Here is a 23,268-nt window from a genome sequence, read left to right on the forward strand (position 1 = left end):
CATCATTTTTTAAAGAATTTTTAATTATGGACCAAAATATACTGTTTTGGACTTGAAGCTAACACACTTTTAATAATGTGTTTTAGGCAAATGTAGAGGACCAATTTTGGATTGTAATCTAAAAAATAATATTTCATCCTTCCACAAAATAATGACCTATTTTCCTATTTTATTTTTGATAACTATACTCACGCAACTCATTTAATTATCAGTACACCAATATCAATTTTTAAAGAACACATACAAATGACATGCAAAAACATAAATGACATTAATAGTAAATAGAATCAATACCTCAGCTGTGCTGAATCACAGTGATTAGGACCCCTAACCTGCCTGTTAAATATCTTTGTGATGCTAATGACAGGAAAAACAAGTTACTCTGCTCTGATGTGAAAATGGCAATGCTCGTAAAACTCCGACAACTTTATGATCGCTACGTGTTCTTCAACAAAGCCATGCTTTTCATCTTAGGTAATGGCCATGCAAGATAATCTGCTTTGTTTTTTTTTACTTGTGTTGTTGACATGGTTAAAAATGCACATGCCTCATTTTCGTGTTCAAGGTGGTGGAGAATATGGTTCTTGACTTACTGACATCTTATATCAGCGATGCGTGGAAGGATGAGCACAGCCTCCGGACAGTAGCTTTCTTCTCGAACTTGGATGAGGGGTTCCACACGTTTTTGGTAGTGTTGCTTGTTGTGTTGGTCGACAGTGGCATCAGTCGCTTCTGTGTGGTGTTATCCGCCACGAGTATAGCCTCTGGATGGTCGCTTTGCTAGCCAATTTGGTGGGGGCGTCTCGCACGGTTTTCGCACGGTCGCAACTCATTTAATTATCAGTACACCAATCACAAACGATCAATTTTCAAAGAACACATACATTTAGAATCATATTCCTAGAATTCATTTTCACATAAATCATTTTCCTTGTCAACTTTATTTTTCCGTCAAACAAACATACCTTAAGTGTTTTTTTAGCAACAAGAAGTTGAACACTATATTATTCTTTGAAATAAAATCTGAATTTTGAGAATTATAAAAAAAAACTAAAATAATGCAACGTGCAGATTTCTATTTTTTATGTGCAGATATCTAATTTTTTTATACGTGCAGATTTCTAATTTTTTTAATAGACAATGGATGATGTGTTTTTACATGTCGCAACGAGCGAGCACTAAAAGTTTCAATTATGAAACTTACACGCCTTAAACATGTGCGAAAAATATTGTGTAATCTAAGGTGAGACATAGAGAGTAGTAATAATCACAAAGATAAGTAGATATGTGGATTTAGGTACTTTACTATATATTCCAGACCATGTGCATGTGCTTGCAGTGAACTATTCCAAATGCAGATCAAATTACAATCAATCAACTTTTCCAAAAACACATACACATGAACATGCAAAAACAAAAATTACACTAATATCAAATACAATAAAAAAATAACATTTATCTATATCATTGATATCTTAAAAATAATATTTATCTATATCATTGATATCTTGCGCCTGAAAAATACTAGTAGTTTATATGAGCCACAACTCATTGTATAAATTTCACCTTTAATTTCACATTACAATTATCAAATAAATTCTCTAACCAACGCATATAACCATAAGCATTAAATATCATAAATAATTTCACATCCATATGCATATGCCTCTCTGTCCAGTTTATTATTATGTGACAAATCAAGTCTGGTATCTGCCCTGGATTTCCAATATGCCAATATGATTTGACCCGTAGGTCCCAATATAAATTGACCCGAAGGTCCCACTGTGATTGACCTGAAGGTCCCAATATGTCCATTGTGATTTCAGATCCAGAGCTAGACCGTCACAGATCCTCTTTAGTCATATGATTCATATGAACCCAATACCATATATAAAACATATCTGATATACATATCATATTCCATCGTTATATTCCAATACAATTTATAAAACATATCTATTGCATCAATCCAATATACATACCATAATGTTCCACCATCACCATCGAATAACACAACCATATTAGGTTCGCACCATATAATCCAATCATTCACTCTAATTCTACACAAGTAAATCAACCACATAATAAATACAATTCCAAATAATATACTCCAATTTAACATATAGTAATCAATCACATTAACACTTATAAAACTAAAAGTGTTATTTAGTTTGATATACTCCAATTTAACACAAGTAAATCAACCACATAGAATGCATTGGTTTATTTCATTACACGTGCAAGCCTTATGTTATTAGTTTGATATACTAAGCACTCAAATAATATGTACCATGGTATTCAATTTTATGCATATGACACATAAACTCTATAATTTTATACACAATATATATTAATAATATAGCAAATTATTCTCATAAATATTTAAAATGTTACCTTCTATTGTATTATTTTAATATGGCTATTATTCTTGTAAATATACAATATTCCATAGAATTAAAATTATACAAAATAATATATGTTCCGGATCAGGGATGTCACATACATGGTGCCACGCGCCCACTTGTCGATTCCCTAACCCTCTTCCAAGTATTGGCATACCTTAAGGGCCTCCCAATGTCTTGTTGGTACATCATCATTGCCAACCTCAGAATGTCGACTTCATTTGCTCCGTCGCGGCAACCTTTTTCATTGTTGTAGATGTTGGTGTATCTTTGGATTTCCGGGCTCACTCGTAGAAAATGACCCCGAAGCATCTTCTTACTGTGATAGGATAACGTTGTAGGTTGTTGTCACTTTTTCCCAAAAAGCATTATGGGTTTGTTGGTTTCTCGTGGCGACCCAACACTTCGAACAATTTATTCATCCTTACCTCGGAGTACGGATGACGGGGATCGGATTCGACTCCTCATTCAGTCTACGGAATTTGAGTTTCCTCCGAAATTTGCTCGTTGGTCGGAGGAATTCCGTACAGAGTGTCGTAGGGTATCGACCCTTGGGGCACATAAGGTTTTTGCGACATGTATGGTCAGTAAAATCAAACTAAATATATTAATCGAAATGAACAATCAGGGGCGGACGCACATGGTGAGAGGGTAGGGCTTAAGCCCTTACCCAATTTTCATTTTTTTAATTTCCTACTTCTAAATTTTTCAAAATTTTGAAAATTGATGTTAAGCCCTTACCAAATAATGCTACTGAAGAACAAATTCTCTTGGAACGAATGATTGTAAGGGGCTCAAAATTTAAAGAAGAAAAAAGTGAAAAATTGCAGAGAAAATGTATAAAAATAGTGCTGCTAGATGTGAGGAAGAAGATCAGAAACTTAAAATTAAATTAACTAATATAAAAAAGTCAAATTGACCCACATTAATAACTTTGACACGTATTTTACTTTTTGAAAATAGACTTCAAACTTATAAAGTGCTATCAATTTCGTTCTTTTTTCAATTAAATTTGTCTTTTTAATAAAATTTAAATACTCTACTTGTATATTGCAATTTAAAAAAAGCAAAAGGTTTAGAGTAGCGGCATACAAAACGGTGAAAAGGAGGGTTTTAGCCTTTTGAGACATTAGAGAATTAAATTTCAAATTCTACACAAATTGTGGGGTAAAGAATTTATTAAACTTGTTAATTTTGTATTCCCTCTCTTATTTTTAAAATTTTGAGAGAATAGTTGCAAGCTTGTAAAACAATTATAACAATGGTTATTTTGAAGTTGAGTTTTATTTTTTTTAGTTAATGATATAGTCTTTTTGTTATTTTTATTATATATATTTTGGACTAGTTTGTAAATATATATGCATTTTTTTATACAACAGTTGTTAGGATTGGGATTGATGATTTTTTTTTCTCCTTCTCTTTTACTTTATTATTTATAGGTTCCACTATCTATGACACAGTTTTTTCTCTCTGTCTCTTACTTTATTAATTACACGTTAAAACCCTTGTCAATCATAAATGACTTATTTATATGGGACGTAGGGAGTATATATATAGTGGAGCCCAGCCCCTACAACCAATTTTTTCTGCGTCCGCCCCTGTGAACAATACTAAATGTGCGTTATACGAGAGTGATGCTCATATAAGGTACGTAACATATCATTCTTCCGTATAATGAATATAGAACAATTATTTTTTATTTGAGTAAAATATAACTCCAAAAAATATTTTTACATTGAAAGTATAAGCTCTACTTATTTATAGCAATATTTAGAAAAAAACAATTAAATACCTATAGAAAAAGAACGTTCGGAGTCGGACTCAAAATCCGATTCTCAAATACAGTTAAACCCGTCCGTATTAATGAGATTCAAATCCGCACCATCAACCCATCTCATATAATTTCTCCCTCTCTTTCTCTCTCCCAAATTCTTCTCCCATTTATTATCCCCTTCCCCATAAACCCCACGGCACCCATTTTTTTGCCGCGTTTGAGCTCCAGAAATCGATGGAGGCAGCAGGCTACACCTCTCGCACCGTTGAAGAAGTTTTTAAGGATTTCAAGGGCAGAAGAGCTGGAATTGTCAAAGCTCTCACTTCAGGTCTCGTTCTTCTTATTTATTTTCACTTCTCGAGGTTTTTGTGTTGAATTTTTCTGTTCCGTAGCTCTCGGCGTCTGCATTATTTGTTTCGTCACGGATTTTTTTCGATTTCGTCTCACGGTGTGTTTTTCTCTTTTTCTCTTTTTTTCGTTTGCAGATGTTGAAGAGTTTTATCAGCAGTGCGATCCTGGTATGGTTTTTGTTTTGCATTGGTTGATTGCTGGTTAGGTTTCCAATTCGCTGGTTTCATGTTTGTGTGTTAGGCGTTTTGCGGAAAACGGCTTCAATTCCGTCAATTTTGTGCGGAGAGAGCGTGTTGATGACTGATCTCGACATTGATCAGCGTTCATTAGGGTTTTGATTTGACGTGTGAATCGGTTCTGTTTACTTTTTTGATGTATGTTTGTGTTTATTTGCTGCGTCATGTTAGGTAGATTTTTTGTTGTGAGGATTTTGAGATTGTTCATTTTGAATGTGTATTGAAAATCAGAGCTAATTAGTTTGATTGCAGGAGACTTAATTGTTTATAGAACCACAATTATGTGTCTTACTGCAAATGTAATGTGTGAGAGTTGTATACTTGTTCAGATATAAATTCTGTTAACTGACTGAAGGATGTTCATGTTTATAAATCCTCAATTAGCTGGTCTTAAATTGAGTTTCTGATTTTTTTTTGGTTTTTTGGTAAGACATTCTACTTTTGATTTTATCGAAGAGCTATGCCATTTATTACTGTGTAACGGGCATGAGGAATACCGTATTAAGAGGGTACCTCGAGGACTTCTATTGTGTGCACATGTCGTGATGTTTGTTGATATGCAACATTTGGATTTTATCATCTTGCAATCTTATTGGATTTGTGTTCTTTGACATTATGATTATGGTTTGAAGTAATGGTGCTTAGCGACTTCTTTTCTGTCAATTGAAAATGATAGTGGTAGTACTGTTGCATATGGATTTTGTTCTGTGTGAGGTGGTGTTGATTGTTGGTGTTATACGACTCATTTTTAATCGAAGATTGTGGTATAACTAAATGGGGCTTATGTCATGTTTCTTGTTGTCATTCGGGTCTGATGCAATTAATGTTATTTACGTTACTGTTTACTTTCAGAAAAGGAGAATTTGTGCTTGTACGGGTTTCCTAGTGAGCAATGGGAGGTTCATTTACCTGCTGAAGAAGTACCACCAGAACTCCCTGAGCCTGCTTTAGGAATCAACTTCGCTAGGGATGGGATGCCGGAAAAGGACTGGTTATCTCTAGTTGCTGTCCACAGTGATGCTTGGTTGCTTGCTGTTTCCTTCTACTTTGGTGCTAGGTTTGGATTCGATAAAGCCGACAGGTACCTCCTATTCAACTATTCTATCTGTTTGGCTAGTCCCCACGACATAATTTCTCACTAATAGTGATTCTAATATTTTCTTCAATTTTTTGTCTCGTCTAGAATTTTGGTCTTTATTGTGCCTGGATGATCCTTTTTAGGATAATCCATTTTGTAGAAATAACTCGAAATCCTTGGAAAGTAGTTATTGCACATTTCTTTTTCTGTTAAGGACAGGTCACCCCAAATATGGTATTCATATTGATTGAACCTAATGTGAGTCACTCTTAATTAGGGGAGGAAGCACTATTGTTTACAAACGATTGGATCCATAAGATTATGTGATTGAGCATTTGTGTTACTGAACGTACTTGATGTTTCGTCAGTTGATATTCATGTCAGTGGACTTGTTGGTGCAGGAAGCGGCTCTTCAACTTGATCAACGATCTGCCAACTGTGTTTGAAATTGTGACTGGTGCTGTCAAAAAACAGCATAAGGAGAAATCTTCAATCTCAAATCAGAATGGCAGCAAGTCAAAGTCGAACTCCAAATCAGTAAGCAATAGATGCTGGGATTGTTTGTTTACGTGTTCTTTGATACTTACCTGTTGTTCCAGCTGTTCCTCGAGCACTTAGATCTTCAACTTCGTGATGGTAATATATTTTATACTCTTTTGGTGACAGCGGGCTGAAACTCCCGGAAGGTTTTCAAGGCCACAGCCGCAGCCGCATCCATACGGCTTACAATACGAGGAAGATGAGGATGAGCATGGGGAGACGTTATGTGGTGCCTGTGGCGAGAACTATGCATCGGATGAATTCTGGATTTGCTGCGACATATGTGAGAAGTGGTTCCATGGAAAATGCGTGAAGATCACCCCTGCCAGAGCTGAGCATATCAAGCAGTACAAGTGCCCCACATGCAGCAACAAGAGAGCTCGCCCTTAGTCTATAGATCGCAACCCTTTAGCTTCTTTACTTTCTGGAAAACTACATTTGCATCGGTCGATCAGACTCATCCTTGTTCTAAGCACCAAAGCCTAACCTGTGAATGCGTGCTTTTCTGATTTGGGGATCTCGTTGTTTTTGGTACAGTATTATTGTTTCTGGTAGTGTTAGAAGTAGTCCCATGGCTGCCTGCAACTTATGTTCTTTTCAAATAGGATTTAATGTCTTCAATGATCCAGTGAAAAAACTATCGTTTGTGTTCGTTTCATATGCTGCATAATCGACATGGCATGATTGAGCTTTGTGAATTGTTCTTTGAGTATTTGTTCTTGCAACCTTGGTAGTAATTTTTTTTTTTAATTTTGGGATGGGATTCGCATATCCATGTAGGTGAAATGGGTATTTTAGTAAGGGTAAATATTAATTGTAGGCATAAACTATCTGTTGATTATTAATCCATATTATTATAGTAGTAGTATAATCATTTTCTTAATTAATTAATCATGGACCCATAATTAATACTCCACGCAAGAAGTAGAGACAGCTATGGTTATGAGTTTAAATTTCACTAATGATGAACCGAAGTTCGTGATATCTTACAAAGGAAAGGTTCTACGCTAGTAGTCTAATCTTTGGGAACGACTTAAACAAAAGTAGGTATTTACAAGCGATAGAAAAAAGACAGAAAGGTTAGGATGAAACCAAAATCATCAGAGAATCTTGATTTTTTTCGTGTGTGTTTTCTCTTTCATCATGTTAGAGCTTCTTGATTCTTAGCCGAGAGGCGTTTCAAGAACTCGTAGGTGGTGATCATCGTCGTTGCAGAGACGGACATGGACGCGCACCTCGGCCCTAACCCTCTGTAACAGGCAGTCCATCCACCCTCCCTCACCAGGTTCCTCACCGTCTGCCCAAAGCTCGGCCCCTTCCTCCCGTTGTTGTCCTCCCCGTCCAACACCTGCAAGCGCGTCTTGATCGTGTCAAACGGCATTGTGATCAGGGCCGACACCCCTCCAGCCATGGCAGCGCTCACCCCTTGCACCGCCATCACAGCCTTGGCATCCGGCCTCAGCCCCCCATTCTCGACCCTCTCCTCCCCATTCTTGCACAGCAAACACCCCACCCCACTCCAAACCACTCTCTGCGCCATGGAGTAAGATGCCCACCAAACAGCATTGCTCGGTGCATAGGTCAAGATCGAGATCCCAAACCCTCTATACAACCCTCTGATCCCATCCGCCCTCAAAATCTTCCCGAACGCATCCACCCCATTAGCGTATTTAACACCACCACCACCACCGCCGCCACCGCCCTGTGCCATCAGCCTCTGGCTGATCACATCAACGGGCGTCCACACCACCTGCGCAGCCATGGCAGCGCTCAATCCAGCTGCTGCATTGGCCACAGCAGCCGCACTAGGCTCAGGCAATCCAAGCCTAGTCGCAGTGGTTCCTACATTACTCTTAGTAACCTCAAGCGCGGCCATGTATAGAGCTCGGGCAGGGATAGTCCCGGTCAAGGAAGTCCCAAATCCCCTATACAATCCGCGGATCCCTTCATACCTCATTATCCAAACCCCAGTTCTAACACAAGAAACACGCGACTGGGAGACCTGCTGCCGCGTTTTCAGCACCACCATCGGGTACAATGCAGCCGAGACACCCGAGAATAAGGCTGCCCCAAGGAAGAAGAACTTGGATTTATCCAACATTTGCCATTCTATATCTGCTGGAATGTGGATTTCTTCCGCTGTTGATTCTCCCTCAGCAGCACCAAGGCTCATTTTCCCCAGTTTTCCCCCTCTAATCCTTTACTACAGTTCCAATATTCAAAATCCCTAATCCGATTCAATCTCACACAAAAAAGCCCTAAATGCGAAATACAAACCCTAATTTCCCCCTTTGATAGAATTCATCATAACAGAGAACATGACTATGCATACATCCAATAAATCATAGGCTAAACACACAAGCGAAGAAATTTCGACGAAAAATCCGATCTTTCGCAACCTTGTGCACAGATTATTGCAATAAGAAGAGAAAAAAGCACAACAATACACAGTCTAATGATTCATATTAATATGTGAATCGACTTTTTGCGCTTGTGGAAGAATGTTTTAGCTGGGAAAATGAACAAGATAAACGTGCTCTTCATCTTCTTAAGAACTCTTACCGATCATCTCCACTCCTTTCAAATCCGGTAAGATCGGATCTTGCCGGCGAAAATATCAATTGTTTTATGCCTTTGAAAGTGCTGACAATCTTTAGAAATTCAATAGAATAAGAGCAACAGAATTTGTTTTTTAAGGGAAAAAAGGAACACATTGGCCCATCTTTGATTTTGCCACTTATCTAATCTTGGATAATCTCACATCAATTTAATTATCACTATTTAGATAGTTTATCTATATTTAAGAATCAAACAAATTAATTATAGTACGTTTTATAAGAATACTACCCTTTTCATCCATCCTATAAAAATATCATATTTTTATTAATAAAAAATTCTCCAAATCTTATGTACATTAATTTATACTATTATTCAACTTAAATCACTATGCTCCATTAAACACTAATAATAATATAACTCTTACTATTTATATAAATTTGAAAATTGGTATTGGTTACCTACCTGCGACACAGAGGAGTGCTTATCCACATATCAGTGACGTGTTAGGCGTTGAACATTATCCAAACCAAGAATATTCATGTGATTGTGCGCTTTGTCCAAACCTATATATTTTTTCCTTTTTTAATATACTACCGATACAGAAAATACAAGAATATAAAATTACAGTAAAAAAATGAAGATTCTGTTTTCCTAAATTGTTTCTTCTATAAAAAATGTAATTGCAATAACTGCTTGCTTATACACAAAAAAATATGAGGAATAATTCCCTCAGTATAAGCAATAATGTACATGTTATACATGCATTGTGTAGTGAGAAATTGGGGCTATTAAGCAAAGAAGAAACTACAACCTTAAAGAACACTAAAAAGCAAACTCTAACCCAATAGAAAAATTAACGGAAGAGGAACAAGAGTACTCGTCCAAAGGTCGTGTAGAGGAATAAGATTTGAGCCGAGCTGAGCTTACAACAGAACAGGGTTCTTGACCGATTTCCTCGTTCGGATATCTTTGTATAGGAAATATCAGTCCCTTGAGTATTGCATTAGTTCGAACCACTGGAAGAGCGAGAGATGTCAGAAAGGTTTAATGTCAGTTTTAAAAACTCATAAAAAACACAGTGCTTCAATAATAAAAGTGTGCGCAGAATCTTAAACAGAAACATACTTGTCTTAGGAGGTCCGCGAGCGTACGAGGAAGCGCTTCAATGTTCTTGAGGACCACATAGTACGGGAACGGAAAAGTGTCTATGTACCTGGAGAGCTTGAATTCTGTTCCCTTGCCTGTGAATTCCTGCAAGGCGCAATCATGACATGATCATGTTAGTACTTTCAAGAACGCTGGAATACGTGCTTAAGCTTATAAAAGGGATGAATGAGTCGATTGAAGTTCTAGATTTTTACCTGCAAATCCATTATGGACTCGTTAGGGCTGTCGAGGAGAAGGAATGCAACCATACGTTTAGTGCTCAAGATGTCTCTCACTCGCCGTTTCAGTTTTTCCTGATTTAGAGCAAAACCGAGGGTTAAGAGAGGATTGTGATCTATGTATTTGTGTGCGTGTGTGGTGTGCTTTCGTTTTGCTCGGAGAGGGGAGAGCGGTGAGGACTTGAAGAGGCGAAGAAGATAAAGCAATACCTTCTCGTTGAATCGACCATCGGCTATGATCAGTACGAGCTGCTCTAGAGGATTGCAGCCAGATGGAGACCGTGCCTGCATCACAGCAGCATCGAGCATGTTGTTCACGTACTTGAGTAGATCGACCATTGGTTCATCTACGATTGTGTTCTCTTGCTTAAAGGTGAAGCTCGAGATCATCTGGTCCAAGTAAAATGCCAAAGCAACGAAGTTTATTTGTTAATCATTTGCTAATGAATTAGACTTTTCAAGCAGAAAACGAGAATTCAAGAGCTGGAACATGTATGAAGATGTTACCTTGATTCCGGCCTCGGGGGTGAATGGTTGGTCGAAATCGTGGAGTAATCTGATGTTTCCCTGCTGCCCGAAGCTTGCAACGGCCAGATTCCCGACTTCCAGCTGGGACATTGCGCGGCAGACTGTCACGAGTGCTTCCATGGCGAAACTTCCGCAACTACCTTCGGCCATACTGGCGGAGTCGTCCACTGCAATCATGACTTGGTAGTCGCGCTTGTTCGGCTTCGTCCGCCTCAGCCATATCCGGTCTTTCCGGTAGTGGCTGGCAATGTATTGAATCACCTTCTTGATGTTAATCCTTTTACCAGTCCTGTAATCACCTTGTAGCTTGCTAGCTAAAGTAGGCTCCATCACGAGACGCAACTGTTCCGCGAGCTCCTGACACAATCTCGTCGTACGTGATTCATATCTTCGCCAAAGCATGGCAGCAGCATCCCTCGTATCAGCCGAGGGCTCAAACTTACGTCCTTTACCGAGCTCATCTTCATCTTCGCTCATTGCTGAAGCACTAATTTGACGAATTTCTTCGTTGATGTACGATCTCTTCACGGATACCAGACTCTCTGACAAGGTTGTCCCGTCTCGACTATAATCATCATCAATTTCCATGGCATTGCCATCATCCTGCTCAATATCTGCTGTTCCTTGCTGCATGCTAACATCATTTGCAGAATGAAGAGCAGAGTTTACAATCGGTTTACTCTCGGAGGTGCTCTTTTCAATCTCGATTTCAGCAGCACGTTCCCTCACATCAGCGTCTCCTACGTCGGTTTCCGTCTCGTTCTGAGCAATATCACTCTTGACTTGTTCAGCCATTGCAGGTCCGAGTGCCTGAGCCGTTCCCTCCTTGAACTCGGCAGTGTAGCCATACTCGTCAGCATCTTCCAGCATATCATCTGATTTCTCAACTTGGTCGGGAAGGTCGACCGAGACTTTAACTCTCTCTTTCCACCCATCGAGAGCATCACCAACGCTCCGACAAGGGTTTGGCTGAGCTTTCTGAATATGTGACTCTGAAGGAGTTAATGAAGTATGCGATTGCTCATTGCTCAGTTGTTGGCCATTTGTAGAGTCGGGAACCCTGACTTCAAGGTCAGAGGCATTAGGCTGCCCGTTTGTTGGAGCAAGGCTGTCTTTAAGTTCACTATCAGAATATTTGTCGTCTGGAGCTGAGTTGCCTTGCTCAGCCATAGCTGCAAAGTCGTCCGTCGATTTCCCCACAGATTGAGCAGCATTGTCATCAGGATCAGATTGCATAACATCTTGTTCCGGCATCTTATTATCCAATTCTTTCTCATTTCCGGGGCCATCCCTGTCGGGGTTCTCGGGGTCCACCTCTTCCATGAATTCATCGATCTTCTCCTCATTCTGTGCATCCGAATCATCCACATCTTCAGCTTCGCCCTCCTCTTCCATTGGTTCAGTACTATCTAGTTCATCCATGGGTGTTTCTTCCTCCTCCGTCATTTTATCCTCGACATCGGGATTCACCCCAGTAGGATCTGCATATGCATCATTCTTGTCTACCTTCATATCATCTTCACCATCAGCGCCTTCTTCATCTCCATTTTCCTGATTAGGTTCGCCAGCCTCTTTTGCATCAAGATCAACAGCATCTTCATTCGTGGCTTCAGAATCTTCCTTAGCTCGAAGCTCTTCATCTTGAGCTTGATCTTTCACCGATGCACCCTGTTCGTACTTCTCATTCGCTCTGCGATCCTCATCCTCATTTGTGTCACCGAGTTTCTCATCAACTACATCACTCTTATCACCTACTTCTCCCATGGCAGACTCTATCTGCTCATCCTCATTACCATCATCCTCATCTTCTCCTGAATCCTCACTCACACTGAACGTATCGCCATCAAACTCCTGCTCCATCTCTATCCCTTTCTCGTTTTTACTCGACTTGTCATCGTTACGCTCCTCATTCGGCTTCAGAAACAAAAATTAAATTTAACATCGTGCCACGGAAAAATTAAATTTAACTATTGAAAGATCAAATGTTGATATTCACATACCTTATCAGAAGCTCCGAGAAGCTGATCTTCGTCCTGGATTTGATCACTGACATCATTCACTCCTGCACCCTCACTCATACCAGTTCCACTTGCATCCTGAGTCACCTCGTTCGAGTTGTCGTTTTCCTGCTCTTCCATAGTACCAAAACCTTTCGAGAACAACGAAACAAGAATGTTTGCGAGCCCATACGTCACTTTCGATACCTGAAAGCAACAGCGACGAATTTCTTAAATATTGTTGATTTAAAAAGTAACCAAAATCAGGTGATATGAATGTTACGTAAAACTTACCATGCTATGCGCGACTAGAAAATCCTGCAGAACTTTATCACCAAAAGCGAGTATCATATCCAACAGGGCATGCAGATTTCTCAACTTTGTGCAAATCGAATCTACACACGGATCTTTTTCTCCAGTACAGTTGAGAAGATCTCCCTAAAGAATAACATGAAAAATATGTTCAAATTAAGGTCAATCAATTTTTTTAAAATGGTAATTAAAGCAAGAGAACTGATGATCCATGAACTTACAGCACACTGAATTGTTCTGGCCACATCCTCATATATCAGGTCTAACTGCAGAAGTTCGATATCTTTCTCGAACAAAATCTTCCACTCCATCATCCTCATTTGTGATTCTTCAGTTGAAGCGGAAGCACAGTTCGGAGATCCGGAGTTCTGAAGTATAATGACGATGCGCTTATTTGTTTGTGAGAGGGAAGCTTCAAAATCTGATTCAAGTTCATTTATATCTTTTCCACCATTCAAACCCACATCCTTAGACAATTTTCTTGCTTGAGAAGATGAATAGAAATCCTCAGCATTATGAGCCTGTAAAACATCCCATTATACATCGTGTGTTAGACTTATTATACTTTACAGAATTACTGAACGGGTAATACATGCATCGAATAGAAGCCTTCCGTACCTTTAAAAATAGATCTTGAAAATGCCCAAGAAGGATTTTGACAGGTCCGTTCCCACTGAAAACTGCAAGATCCTTCTCGAATGTGTTAATCAACTTGAAGTTATCATTCATCTGCTCTTCCATTTCTCCTGTGACACCGTAGGGATGCAGTGCAACACCACTTATAGTGATGTCTTTGAAACTTCCAAGAAGATGCTGATCTAGTTTATTCTGTCGGTACAGCAAGCAAAGTAAGATAAAATAGAATTGGAACTACCATCCTGACCAGAAGAGTATATGCTCGTAAGTACCTTAGCATTCTGAAAGTCGGGAAGGACTTTCTGAATGAATACTCGGATCTTTTCTGCGTCACGTTTGACAAGAGAACATGTATCCAGGTGATTGTTTACAACTTTTTGCAGCAACAATTGTTCCTCGTATAGTAAAGTGCAGAAACCATCAAAGAGTTGCTGCAAATCAACAGAATGGTTATGAGAGTGGATTCGATAAGGTTAACAACTTAACATCTAGCAGTAGGGGTGTCAAGGTACCTTCTGTAACCACATGCATTTGTAAGTACCATGCTGGTTCTTGCTAAACTGACTAACTGTCTCCGTTGCTGGGGTGGTCGAACTTGGGAATAAATTCGCCAAAGGCCATATGCATTGTCTCAAGTTCTGGAGATTGTGTGCAAAATTATAAGCAACTGCTCTTTGTTCTTGTTGTATCTCAATAAGATGATCGACATAAGAGCTCGACCTCTCAACCTACAATACAGAGATTATGTTACTGAATTAATTGCATGTAACAAATGACTATTGTATTTCATACAATGACAAATTCCAGAAAGCCAACAAGGACCTACCCTGGACACATACCTCTATTAGCTGAAGATCTTTATGAAAATTCAAACATATTTTCTCCAAAATCTTAAATGATGCAATGTTCTTGAAGTAGAACTTATTCGCCATTCTCCATATGGTTTCAAAAGGACTATGAGCATCCTCACTTTGTCCCAGAAGCAAATGTTGCACTTCATAAGACGGCTGGAGAAGCCAAGAATGTGATCTGTCGGACTGACCCTGCAAGACAGTACACATCGTTAACACACTAGATAAGCTCCATTCCACCTGTACTCACATTCCAATGAAGCATGAATCTCAAAGTGACTAAGTGAAAGGTTCAGAAAATATTATCAAAGGCAACTAAAATGGGAAGTAAACCTAGAATTTTTGTGTTTAAGAAACACAAAATGATTAGTGTTAATATATTATATGTATTCCATCCCATAACAGGGATGTGACATAGCCTAGATTAGTCTTTTGTACTATATATATGTGGACTATGTTGAGTAAATATATACCTATGCAGGAGGGAGAAATAAAAATCTACTGGGAAAAAAACAAAGGTCTATCCCGATATAAACTCAAAAGTCAAAGAAAAATAACAAGTATTGAAGCATAAAAGTGTACCTCTATTGGTTTTCTATGCTTGGACAAGCCACAGCTATCAAGGAGGTTTAGAAGTTCAGCGAATGCCCTCTTCTTTCCAGACTTTTTACTTTTATCTTCCCAAAATTCACCACAGTGTACTACAGTTGCACATAATTTTACAATTGTATGCCACAACTGTTCCTTTGCTTCCGAGTAAAAGCATGGAGACTGTGAAGGAGTTTCATCCTTGGTGCCACTTGATATCTCTGTAAGATTTAGGATCCCATTAATTTAAGAACTATCAAAACCTGGAATAACTAACTATATGATGTCATAGCTAAATCAGGAAACTAACCCCTTACTATCTCCAGCTGCTTCCACCTGTCAGCAAACCATGTAGAACTGTTTAAAGAAAGAAGTCATGTTTTTAACGTATGTATAAAGGAAAAAAGAAGATGATATAAAAGAAGAGGCAAAAAAAGGCATAAAAGTTTACCCGTTCTCAGCTATAGATTCAGCCTCATTACAAGCAGTATCAAGGATAGTCTTGATGACATCAAACTGGTCAAGCATAAATTTTTCGCAAGGATGGTTGCTGATCACACTTCGCGAGGATTCTTGACCGATGAATTCCATGAGAGGTTTTTGGAGTAGATCCTATGTAGAAGAGGAAGATGTTATATATGTAATTGGTTTCCTTCTCATCTCCATATGAGGAAGCAAAATATAACCAGGGCAATGCGATAAATTTGGCCAAGTTATAACCAGGGCAATGCATTAAACATAAGAGGAGAGTATAATCATACCGTATACTTCTTTACTATCTTTCGTAGTTTCAGCCTAGTTCTTTTGAAGTTCTCAATGGCCAAATGATTATCTACACGATCCCAACGGCACAGCTTCAAAAGCTCATTCAACTCCTTTTCAATGCTTTTTCTATTTTCGTCAATGTGATCCAGGACCCTTAAAATACAAACATAAAATTAAAAAACATATAGCATGAGATAATCAAAATGGCAGGATTCTTCAAAGAAGATATAAACTTACCAAGGCAGTAATTGCACATAAAAGCCAAAAGTGTTGTAAAGTATTTTCACATTCTCCTCTTGGTAATGGCTGCAAGGTTTATAATACATTAGCATCTCGATGTCTAAATTTTGTTTGGCAATCAAAATAATGAAAAAAAAACTATTCATGCAGCTGACTTATAGACTTTTTCATGTTAAAACAAAACACCTCTATTCAAAAGATTGCACAAGCACTCTGCAATTTAGAGATATATAACCAAACAATAGACATACCTTATATATGATCTACAGTTCAAATTGTTGCTTATCTGTCCATGGAACGAAAGAAGCAACTGCAGTTGCTTTCTAAATTCGCCAATGGTGGATGTCTTGAAGAATTCTTCCAGGCTGTAGGAAAATTTTTCTTCGCTTTAGACATAATTCGAAAAGAAACAGAGAAAAAATCTTTCATGGTTAAATGAAAGACAATCTTTTTAAAAATGCTTGCCTTTCAATCATTGAGCTCACGTGTCCATCAGCATTGTCATCAGGGCCTCGTAGGAAAACAGAATATAATGGAAACCATAGCTGCAAAGAATGTAATTAGTATTGTAGTATAGTTAAGTAAAATATCTGCTTGTATGATATCATAGGAACTGTGAAAATGCTACAGGAGCCACTTATAATCAAACTGGAAAGCTGAAAAAAATTTAAGTTTAGATGCAAAACATCATCACCAAATGCTACAAGTAGGCATTTCCCAAGCCACATTGACATATAAGCAGATACAGTTGCTGAGATTAAAAAAGATGATGTCTGTACCAATTGTATGAAATATTATTTTCTATTCGGAATACTGTATTCAAGGAGTAAGTTGAGATACTTAATTCCAATTCTCAGCTTGTTTAACAGCCTGGTTGTTTTGTTGGTAACCAATTATGAGAATTAAAAAACTTACTTTTCCAGCATTCTTCACAAAATGAGACTGAACTTCATCAAGCAATAAAGGCCATGCTTCAAACTCCAACCTATGCCATGTGGAAACCAGAGCAAAAATAGGTTCCAATTGATCTACAGGGAAAACAGATTGCGGTAAAAATTTATTGCAAAAAAAAAGGCTGATATACTCATCTAGAACAATGAAAGCCACCAAAAAAGAAAACACTGATAATCTGGCTCACCAGAGAGCGGAAATTTGGCGACAGTCTCCTGGATATTTCTAATCCTGTTAATCAAAAATTCCAAAGCCGAGAGAGCCTGAAAATCATGAAGAAAAGATCTTCAGTTATCACAACAGGCATTTAAAATTCCACAGAGAAAAAACAAAGAGCAATTAATATATCACTGAGTCCAGAAAATACTACTCCATTAATTCTCAAGTAACATCTGAAAGTAAGATACTCTACCTTGGCAAGAGGTGTGTCAAGTGGTAGAGCGAGGATCATGTCAACTACTTCTACAATTTTCATGAGAGAAAGATGATGAACAGTATGATCGTCCCATTCTTTTAGGAGGAAAAGAATTCGCTTTTTAAGATGTGTAAACGGTTCCACCAATTTGGCGAGCATGGGTGAATTCGAATCCTTTTAGCAAAAAAACATGAAATTACGTAAGCGAGCAGAAAGATAACATGATAAACAAGAAAACAATTACTGATAGCAGAAAACGTACCTTGTAAAAATTATATGCAGAAGTTGATTTGTGAGTAATGAACTTGTCATCGTGCTCCAAACAGAGGCGGAGCAAGTGTTCAGGTGCAATCTTGGCGTCAAAACTCGAGGAAAATAAACCTCTCATGCCTGGAAAAGAAGTAGGTTTAGAGATTGAGTCCAAGAAATATTTGATCTATACACAGAAATATTATTTAGAAATTATTCACCTCGAGTTAACTTCATCCCCAGCATGTAGAAGCTGCAAAAGGAAGACAATCTATCCCCGTCTGACACTTCAACACAGCAAGGCTGGTGGAGGTGATAGTATATATGAATTGGTATTAGAAAAATGCAAGCATGTTAGTTGCTCCATCTCCCACTCTTAAAAAAATAAAGAGTATTCAAGAAAAAGAGAATTATGCACATAAAAGCAAAATAAGTACTAATACAATAGTATAATACACTTCTGTTGTTTCAAACAAAGCAAGGAGATGGTAATTCAGTTAGTCCCAGTATGATATCTCATTCAATTATGGAAGTAGAACATGAAAATATCCGGTAATTATAGAAGTAGTCCTAGTAGATGCAATTTGGTGAGCAAGTATGCCTTCAAAAACCCTTGGAGCTCATTAGCCCAATACTGCTAAGCTCTGTTAGGAGGGATAGTAAAAAGGCTTAGAACTTACTCTCTGAACAAGGTCAATTGAACCAAATAACTGGTTGTGTATGTTGACAATGCCACCCAAATCAGATTCCTGAGCAATCCATTCTTGCTCCAGAGCTTCATCTTCCCCATTGACCCTGATCTGCAAGGTAAAAACTTGCGAGGTGATGAATCATCCCCTTCATATCTCTATGTATTGTATACAAGTTTGTATGCATTGACAGTCTGGCTTATTCTATGATCGCCAGCATGCAGGCTGGAGAGGATGGAACTGAAAGAGAGTATCATTACCTTGTCATCTTGTTCTTCAGAGAGAAGTTCCTGCCACTCAGAGAAACTATCATTTGCAAGCAAATTTTCGCAGTTGGAAACATCAATCTCAATAATACTCTCCATCCTAAATGTTCTGGCTCTGAATTTGAACAGCTCAGATTGATCATCGTCAGCTGACTTTACGCGATGCTTCATCCAAAGACTTGCAATATTATGGAAGATCTCATGCAAAAGCTGACCAAACATAGGCAAACATTCAAACTTAGCTGTGGGAAAATCACAGAGGGTGTGCAACACTAGTTAAACTCTAAAAGTAGTACAATACGAGGTAACAACTGTACCTTAAAGGAAGAAGCGCTAAGAAATCGAGCACCAGCAACCGAGTCTTTAAGTCGAGCCAGGAGATTGTGGTAAACAGAAATCTTAAAGGGCAAGGTTGATGCTTGCTGCAAGGATTGACATGTTGCAAGCATAATGAATATATAGTATTATGGAACCTGGGGTCGACCTTTTGAGAATACTAACAAATATATAAGATGTTGATCAGTAGATGCACAAAAAGAACTCCAAATATGAAGAATGACAAACCGTTGAATGAGAAGAAGGGTCTCTAGTTGAATCAGTGTCACCAGTTAACTCAACAATGTTCTGCAGTACATATATTTCTGATTCTTCAACAATTGCTGGCCATTCAATATCACTTATGGAGAGTTGGGCCTTCCTTCCAACATCAATAGAGACTCTTTTAGATGCACAAACTCTGGGGAACCTTAGAAACTTGTGAATCGTGCTCTGTTGAAGTAGCATCAAAAGTCAAAAGGAAGGTACAATATAAGAAAAAAGATATACAATTACAAGAAACAGGTTTCTTCTACCCACCAAAACAGCTTCCATACTATGCTCGCCCTTAAGCAGATAACTTCTGCAGAGTACATCAGATACAATTAATGACAATCCTAATTTTATTTCATAAATTGCAACTTGAACAGGTTCAGTTAGATCAATGTATTCGGAGTATTTCGACAACTGGTGAATGAAATGTGAAGTCATATCCTGAAAATGAGAAGTACAAGAATGGAAGGTTAGATTGGATAAATCGTTATATTTGAAGGACGTGTTGAGGACCATGCATATAGAGGGAAAATAAAATTTGAAAGTCAACATTACCTGCCAATTGTGCACTTGGTTAGTGACCTGTTGTACGTTCAAGCTTTTGACACTCTTGACCCATTCAACAATAGCTGTAACCGACTTAAGAAAATCGTTACATAGATACTTCAGATCCTTAAATTTTCCGGGATTTGGGCGGAAGACCATCTGATTCAGGAGCAGACGTTACTGGGTAAGATGATAATTTACTGATGTACGTCCATATAGATCAAAAGTTTACAGAAGATGCTAATATATTCCAAAAACCATCTAGGACTCTACATATGTTATGTAAGATGTCACAAAATTTTAAAGACAAGCATATTGCTCTCAAAATGGCAGCAGTTGGGAAACCTCTCTAGAGGTGCTAAAACTTTCACTCAGAAAATTAATACAAAGAAGGAACCAAAAAATTCGGATATAGAGAGTTTATGCACAGGGACCTTTCTCCGGAGCATCCTTCTTTCAGCTTTAAGTTTATCCAGCAAACTGCTTCTGTAACTATCATCTTCCGCCTGACGGGTATTTCCAGCTAAATAGATGCATTCTTGCCTAACCTGGAAGACAAAATAATCGATCGGTTTGAGGACATGTGGAGCCAACAGTAGATATATGCCTTCAAAGTCCAAGTGATTTCAAGAATACAATAAATATAAAGATAGACCGTTTATTTTTGAAGAACCCACATGCATGGAGGAGTAGAGTTGCTTCTATGAAGCAATACAAATAAAAACAGAAGCTAAGCATTCTTTTATTTCTTTAAGACGTAGAACTCTTCTTACGTATATGAGATATTAGAAGTTATTAATTAAAATCCACAATTATCCAAAGAACACATTAATCATCAATCTGCAAAATGATTACTCCCTCTATCCCTTGTTAAGTGATCCATATTCCTTTCTGGGACGTCCCAAGCTAAGTGAGTCATTTCCTTTTTTGGAATTCTCTCTTTTATTTTTTCCTCTCTACTTTTCCATCCATTTTACTTTATTCTCTCCACTTAACTAACAAAATCCCATTTTCTTAAAACCTGCGCCGAAAAGTAATGCCTTACTTAGTGAGGGACGGAGGGAGTACAACATAAGCAATCCATGATGAAGGGAAAGAGGAGACTAAAAATTCGTTGCAAGGCAAGAGAAATACCTCAATCTCAATCTCAAGTGATGCTATCTTTGCTGTTAGTTCTGAATACTTGATTGAGTACTTTAAAGTAGGATCCAAGTCATCACGGCAAATCAAAAGATTATACCGTAGGGCACCAATTCGTAACAGAGAGCACCCGACACTCAGGATATCTGCAGAATTTTGATTGGGAATATGTGATCAACTAAGTACTCAGGTATTAAAGAGAGTTATGCATAAGAGCATAGAATCAACCATAAACATGAATAAAAAGTACAGCAGGCACTAACCATCAGATGGGAACACAGGATAGAGTTCAGTAAGCAGTGGCTCGATATAAGTATTGATCAAGGATGTGAATACACGATGATTTGATGATTTCAAAAGAGACACCAAGACCTTTATATTTTCCATCTGTAATATTATGAATCAAGTATAACAATAGTGAGGGAAGAGAAATCCACAATTTCGTAAGCAAATATAAATATATGAAATGTGACTATAAGGATATCATGAATAAAACAAATTTAAAGAAATTCACATTATATTAGTCAATGATCCGAGATTTTTACATCAGAATACATACCCTAAAAAAGACAATGCCAGATTATGATGGATATAAATGAGAACAAGCAAATGTATGTACCGGGTTAATTAATTCCTGAAGAGAACAAAGAGCGCTTTTGATGCCAGCATATCTTGAATCCACAAATGACTTTTTGTGGGAGCAAATAATCTATGAGCAAAGTATAGAAAGAAATGTCAAATTAGAAACTGTTTAAGTTAATAATGACCAAGAACATATTCCAAATCAATAGTGAGTACCTGATTGAAGAGAGAACGCGCAGCAGAGAGAAACATGCCACCAGAACAAATTACATTCTCAGAAGTCTGCCAAATACTGCGACAAGTAGCTCTGAGCTTGAACTTATGCAAGTGATAGTCTCTAATGGGGTCTGCATTTTTCCTGGTTCAAGCAGAAAAGCCAAGATCAAACAACATTTCAGAGATCAGTTCAAATTATACCTAACAAACAGTAAAACCCTTCTCTACTAAACCCCAAATGAAGCACCCCGTCAGTGCCTAAATTCACATTTATGTAGGTAAGAAACAACTCTAACAAAAGAAGTAGGCAACATGCTCGCCCTTTGTAAATTGTGAGGAAACATTGATGCCCATGTAACCACAAATGTAAGACCAGAACCAGTATATGATGAGTGATAAATTAAATCAAATAAATTATTGGACTAGTATCAGCCTGGTCAAATTATGATGCAAGTCTAGTATTTCATTTGATTGAAAACTCACAGGATCTCGTCAACCATTGTCAATTTAAGAGGCCAAAAGAGCTTCTGAGGCATTAAAATATTGTACTCTTCATTCCGAGGAAAGGCCTGCATGATGAGTGCACCACAGGTCAGTTTATTAACTAACCAAAATACATGGTATAAATAATGTATACAAGATTTAAGAAGTATATAAGTACCTTCGCAATAATAGGGCAGACTTCCCAGAGAGTTGCATGCCATCTAAACCACATCTCCATAATAAAACTAGCGATTTTTTCATTTGCTGTAGTAGAAAAAAGAAGAAATCAATCATGAGATACGAGTAATACCCAATAACTAAATTATAGAGCAGCCCTTACCTCCTTTGACTGATTCCCAGGCATCTAGGGTCCATAAAATTTTTTGGTGAGGCAAGAAGTCAACCAAAGGCCTTGCAGAATAATCCAATGAGAAGCCCAAAGACGATTTTAGTAGCCCAGACAAATCTAACAAAGCCTGTCATACATGTCAAAGTGAAAAATGTTAAAAGAAATAATCATCTTAAGATAACTGACTAAAAGATGGAACTTAAGATCATTGGTACACTTCATTTTATTAAAAGAGAGCCCATACACTGTGTTGTTCTTCCACATCAACCACAACACTCTTTGTTAAGTGTTTCAGAAGTTCCAAGTCAAGGCAAAGACTCGTCTCATCAACAATAGGTTGTGTCCTTAACCAACAATCTAGGCCAGACCTTCTATGCAATATATCAGGTGTAACAGCGCAACAAGCAGAACAGAGTGCAGGGAAGAGTTTAGTACTCTCCAATTTCCCTTTCAACTTCTGCTTTTCAAAATCCCACCTTTCCAAAAGAGACTGAGGAAACAGAAAGACCACCACAGTTAATTAAAAACTGATCATTTAGGTTCTAGAGTAAA

General features: G+C 38.0%; 3 protein-coding genes across 3 annotated transcripts in view; 1 reads left to right on the forward strand and 2 right to left on the reverse strand.

Annotated features, from left to right (window-relative positions):
* Nucleotides 1-4,283: 4,283 nt before the first annotated feature.
* LOC121797292 (PHD finger protein ALFIN-LIKE 4-like) lies at nucleotides 4,284-7,093 on the forward strand. The gene is made up of 5 exons (XM_042196048.1): nucleotides 4,284-4,504; nucleotides 4,662-4,694; nucleotides 5,616-5,844; nucleotides 6,243-6,378; nucleotides 6,508-7,093. The coding sequence occupies exons 1-5, from the start codon at nucleotides 4,411-4,413 to the stop codon at nucleotides 6,769-6,771; spliced, it is 756 nt and encodes a 251-aa protein (XP_042051982.1). The 5' UTR covers nucleotides 4,284-4,410; the 3' UTR covers nucleotides 6,772-7,093.
* Nucleotides 7,094-7,321: 228 nt separating this feature from the next.
* On the reverse strand, nucleotides 7,322-9,093 carry LOC121797445 (solute carrier family 25 member 44-like). Its single transcript, XM_042196201.1, has one exon. The coding sequence runs from the start codon at nucleotides 8,552-8,554 to the stop codon at nucleotides 7,523-7,525; it is 1,032 nt and encodes a 343-aa protein (XP_042052135.1). The 5' UTR covers nucleotides 8,555-9,093; the 3' UTR covers nucleotides 7,322-7,522.
* A 493-nt stretch (nucleotides 9,094-9,586) lies between these two features.
* The window catches only part of LOC121794188 (midasin-like), a 30,548-nt gene continuing 16,866 nt past the window's right edge, over nucleotides 9,587-23,268 (reverse strand). Inside the window, exons 38-76 of the mRNA XM_042192246.1 lie at nucleotides 22,961-23,206; nucleotides 22,708-22,843; nucleotides 22,546-22,631; nucleotides 22,368-22,453; nucleotides 21,885-22,026; nucleotides 21,706-21,795; nucleotides 21,350-21,473; nucleotides 21,081-21,232; nucleotides 20,381-20,494; nucleotides 19,956-20,105; nucleotides 19,668-19,841; nucleotides 19,377-19,580; nucleotides 19,130-19,234; nucleotides 18,807-19,022; nucleotides 18,538-18,657; nucleotides 18,079-18,160; nucleotides 17,871-17,998; nucleotides 17,606-17,782; nucleotides 17,381-17,456; nucleotides 17,158-17,270; nucleotides 16,708-16,787; nucleotides 16,494-16,607; nucleotides 16,240-16,308; nucleotides 15,999-16,155; nucleotides 15,689-15,849; nucleotides 15,548-15,573; nucleotides 15,232-15,458; nucleotides 14,638-14,841; nucleotides 14,311-14,526; nucleotides 14,071-14,229; nucleotides 13,781-13,990; nucleotides 13,384-13,683; nucleotides 13,145-13,288; nucleotides 12,854-13,057; nucleotides 10,833-12,767; nucleotides 10,536-10,715; nucleotides 10,302-10,400; nucleotides 10,066-10,191; nucleotides 9,587-9,956 (exon numbers count right to left, since the gene is read on the reverse strand). Of these exons, the coding sequence (XP_042048180.1) occupies nucleotides 9,924-9,956; nucleotides 10,066-10,191; nucleotides 10,302-10,400; nucleotides 10,536-10,715; nucleotides 10,833-12,767; nucleotides 12,854-13,057; nucleotides 13,145-13,288; nucleotides 13,384-13,683; nucleotides 13,781-13,990; nucleotides 14,071-14,229; nucleotides 14,311-14,526; nucleotides 14,638-14,841; nucleotides 15,232-15,458; nucleotides 15,548-15,573; nucleotides 15,689-15,849; nucleotides 15,999-16,155; nucleotides 16,240-16,308; nucleotides 16,494-16,607; nucleotides 16,708-16,787; nucleotides 17,158-17,270; nucleotides 17,381-17,456; nucleotides 17,606-17,782; nucleotides 17,871-17,998; nucleotides 18,079-18,160; nucleotides 18,538-18,657; nucleotides 18,807-19,022; nucleotides 19,130-19,234; nucleotides 19,377-19,580; nucleotides 19,668-19,841; nucleotides 19,956-20,105; nucleotides 20,381-20,494; nucleotides 21,081-21,232; nucleotides 21,350-21,473; nucleotides 21,706-21,795; nucleotides 21,885-22,026; nucleotides 22,368-22,453; nucleotides 22,546-22,631; nucleotides 22,708-22,843; nucleotides 22,961-23,206 (7,365 nt within the window). The 3' untranslated portion in view covers nucleotides 9,587-9,923. The remainder of the gene's footprint in view (nucleotides 9,957-10,065; nucleotides 10,192-10,301; nucleotides 10,401-10,535; nucleotides 10,716-10,832; nucleotides 12,768-12,853; nucleotides 13,058-13,144; nucleotides 13,289-13,383; nucleotides 13,684-13,780; nucleotides 13,991-14,070; nucleotides 14,230-14,310; nucleotides 14,527-14,637; nucleotides 14,842-15,231; nucleotides 15,459-15,547; nucleotides 15,574-15,688; nucleotides 15,850-15,998; nucleotides 16,156-16,239; nucleotides 16,309-16,493; nucleotides 16,608-16,707; nucleotides 16,788-17,157; nucleotides 17,271-17,380; nucleotides 17,457-17,605; nucleotides 17,783-17,870; nucleotides 17,999-18,078; nucleotides 18,161-18,537; nucleotides 18,658-18,806; nucleotides 19,023-19,129; nucleotides 19,235-19,376; nucleotides 19,581-19,667; nucleotides 19,842-19,955; nucleotides 20,106-20,380; nucleotides 20,495-21,080; nucleotides 21,233-21,349; nucleotides 21,474-21,705; nucleotides 21,796-21,884; nucleotides 22,027-22,367; nucleotides 22,454-22,545; nucleotides 22,632-22,707; nucleotides 22,844-22,960; nucleotides 23,207-23,268) is intronic.

This window comes from Salvia splendens, chromosome 3, assembly GCF_004379255.2.
Source record: "Salvia splendens isolate huo1 chromosome 3, SspV2, whole genome shotgun sequence".
Classification (NCBI taxonomy): Eukaryota; Viridiplantae; Streptophyta; class Magnoliopsida; order Lamiales; family Lamiaceae; genus Salvia; species Salvia splendens.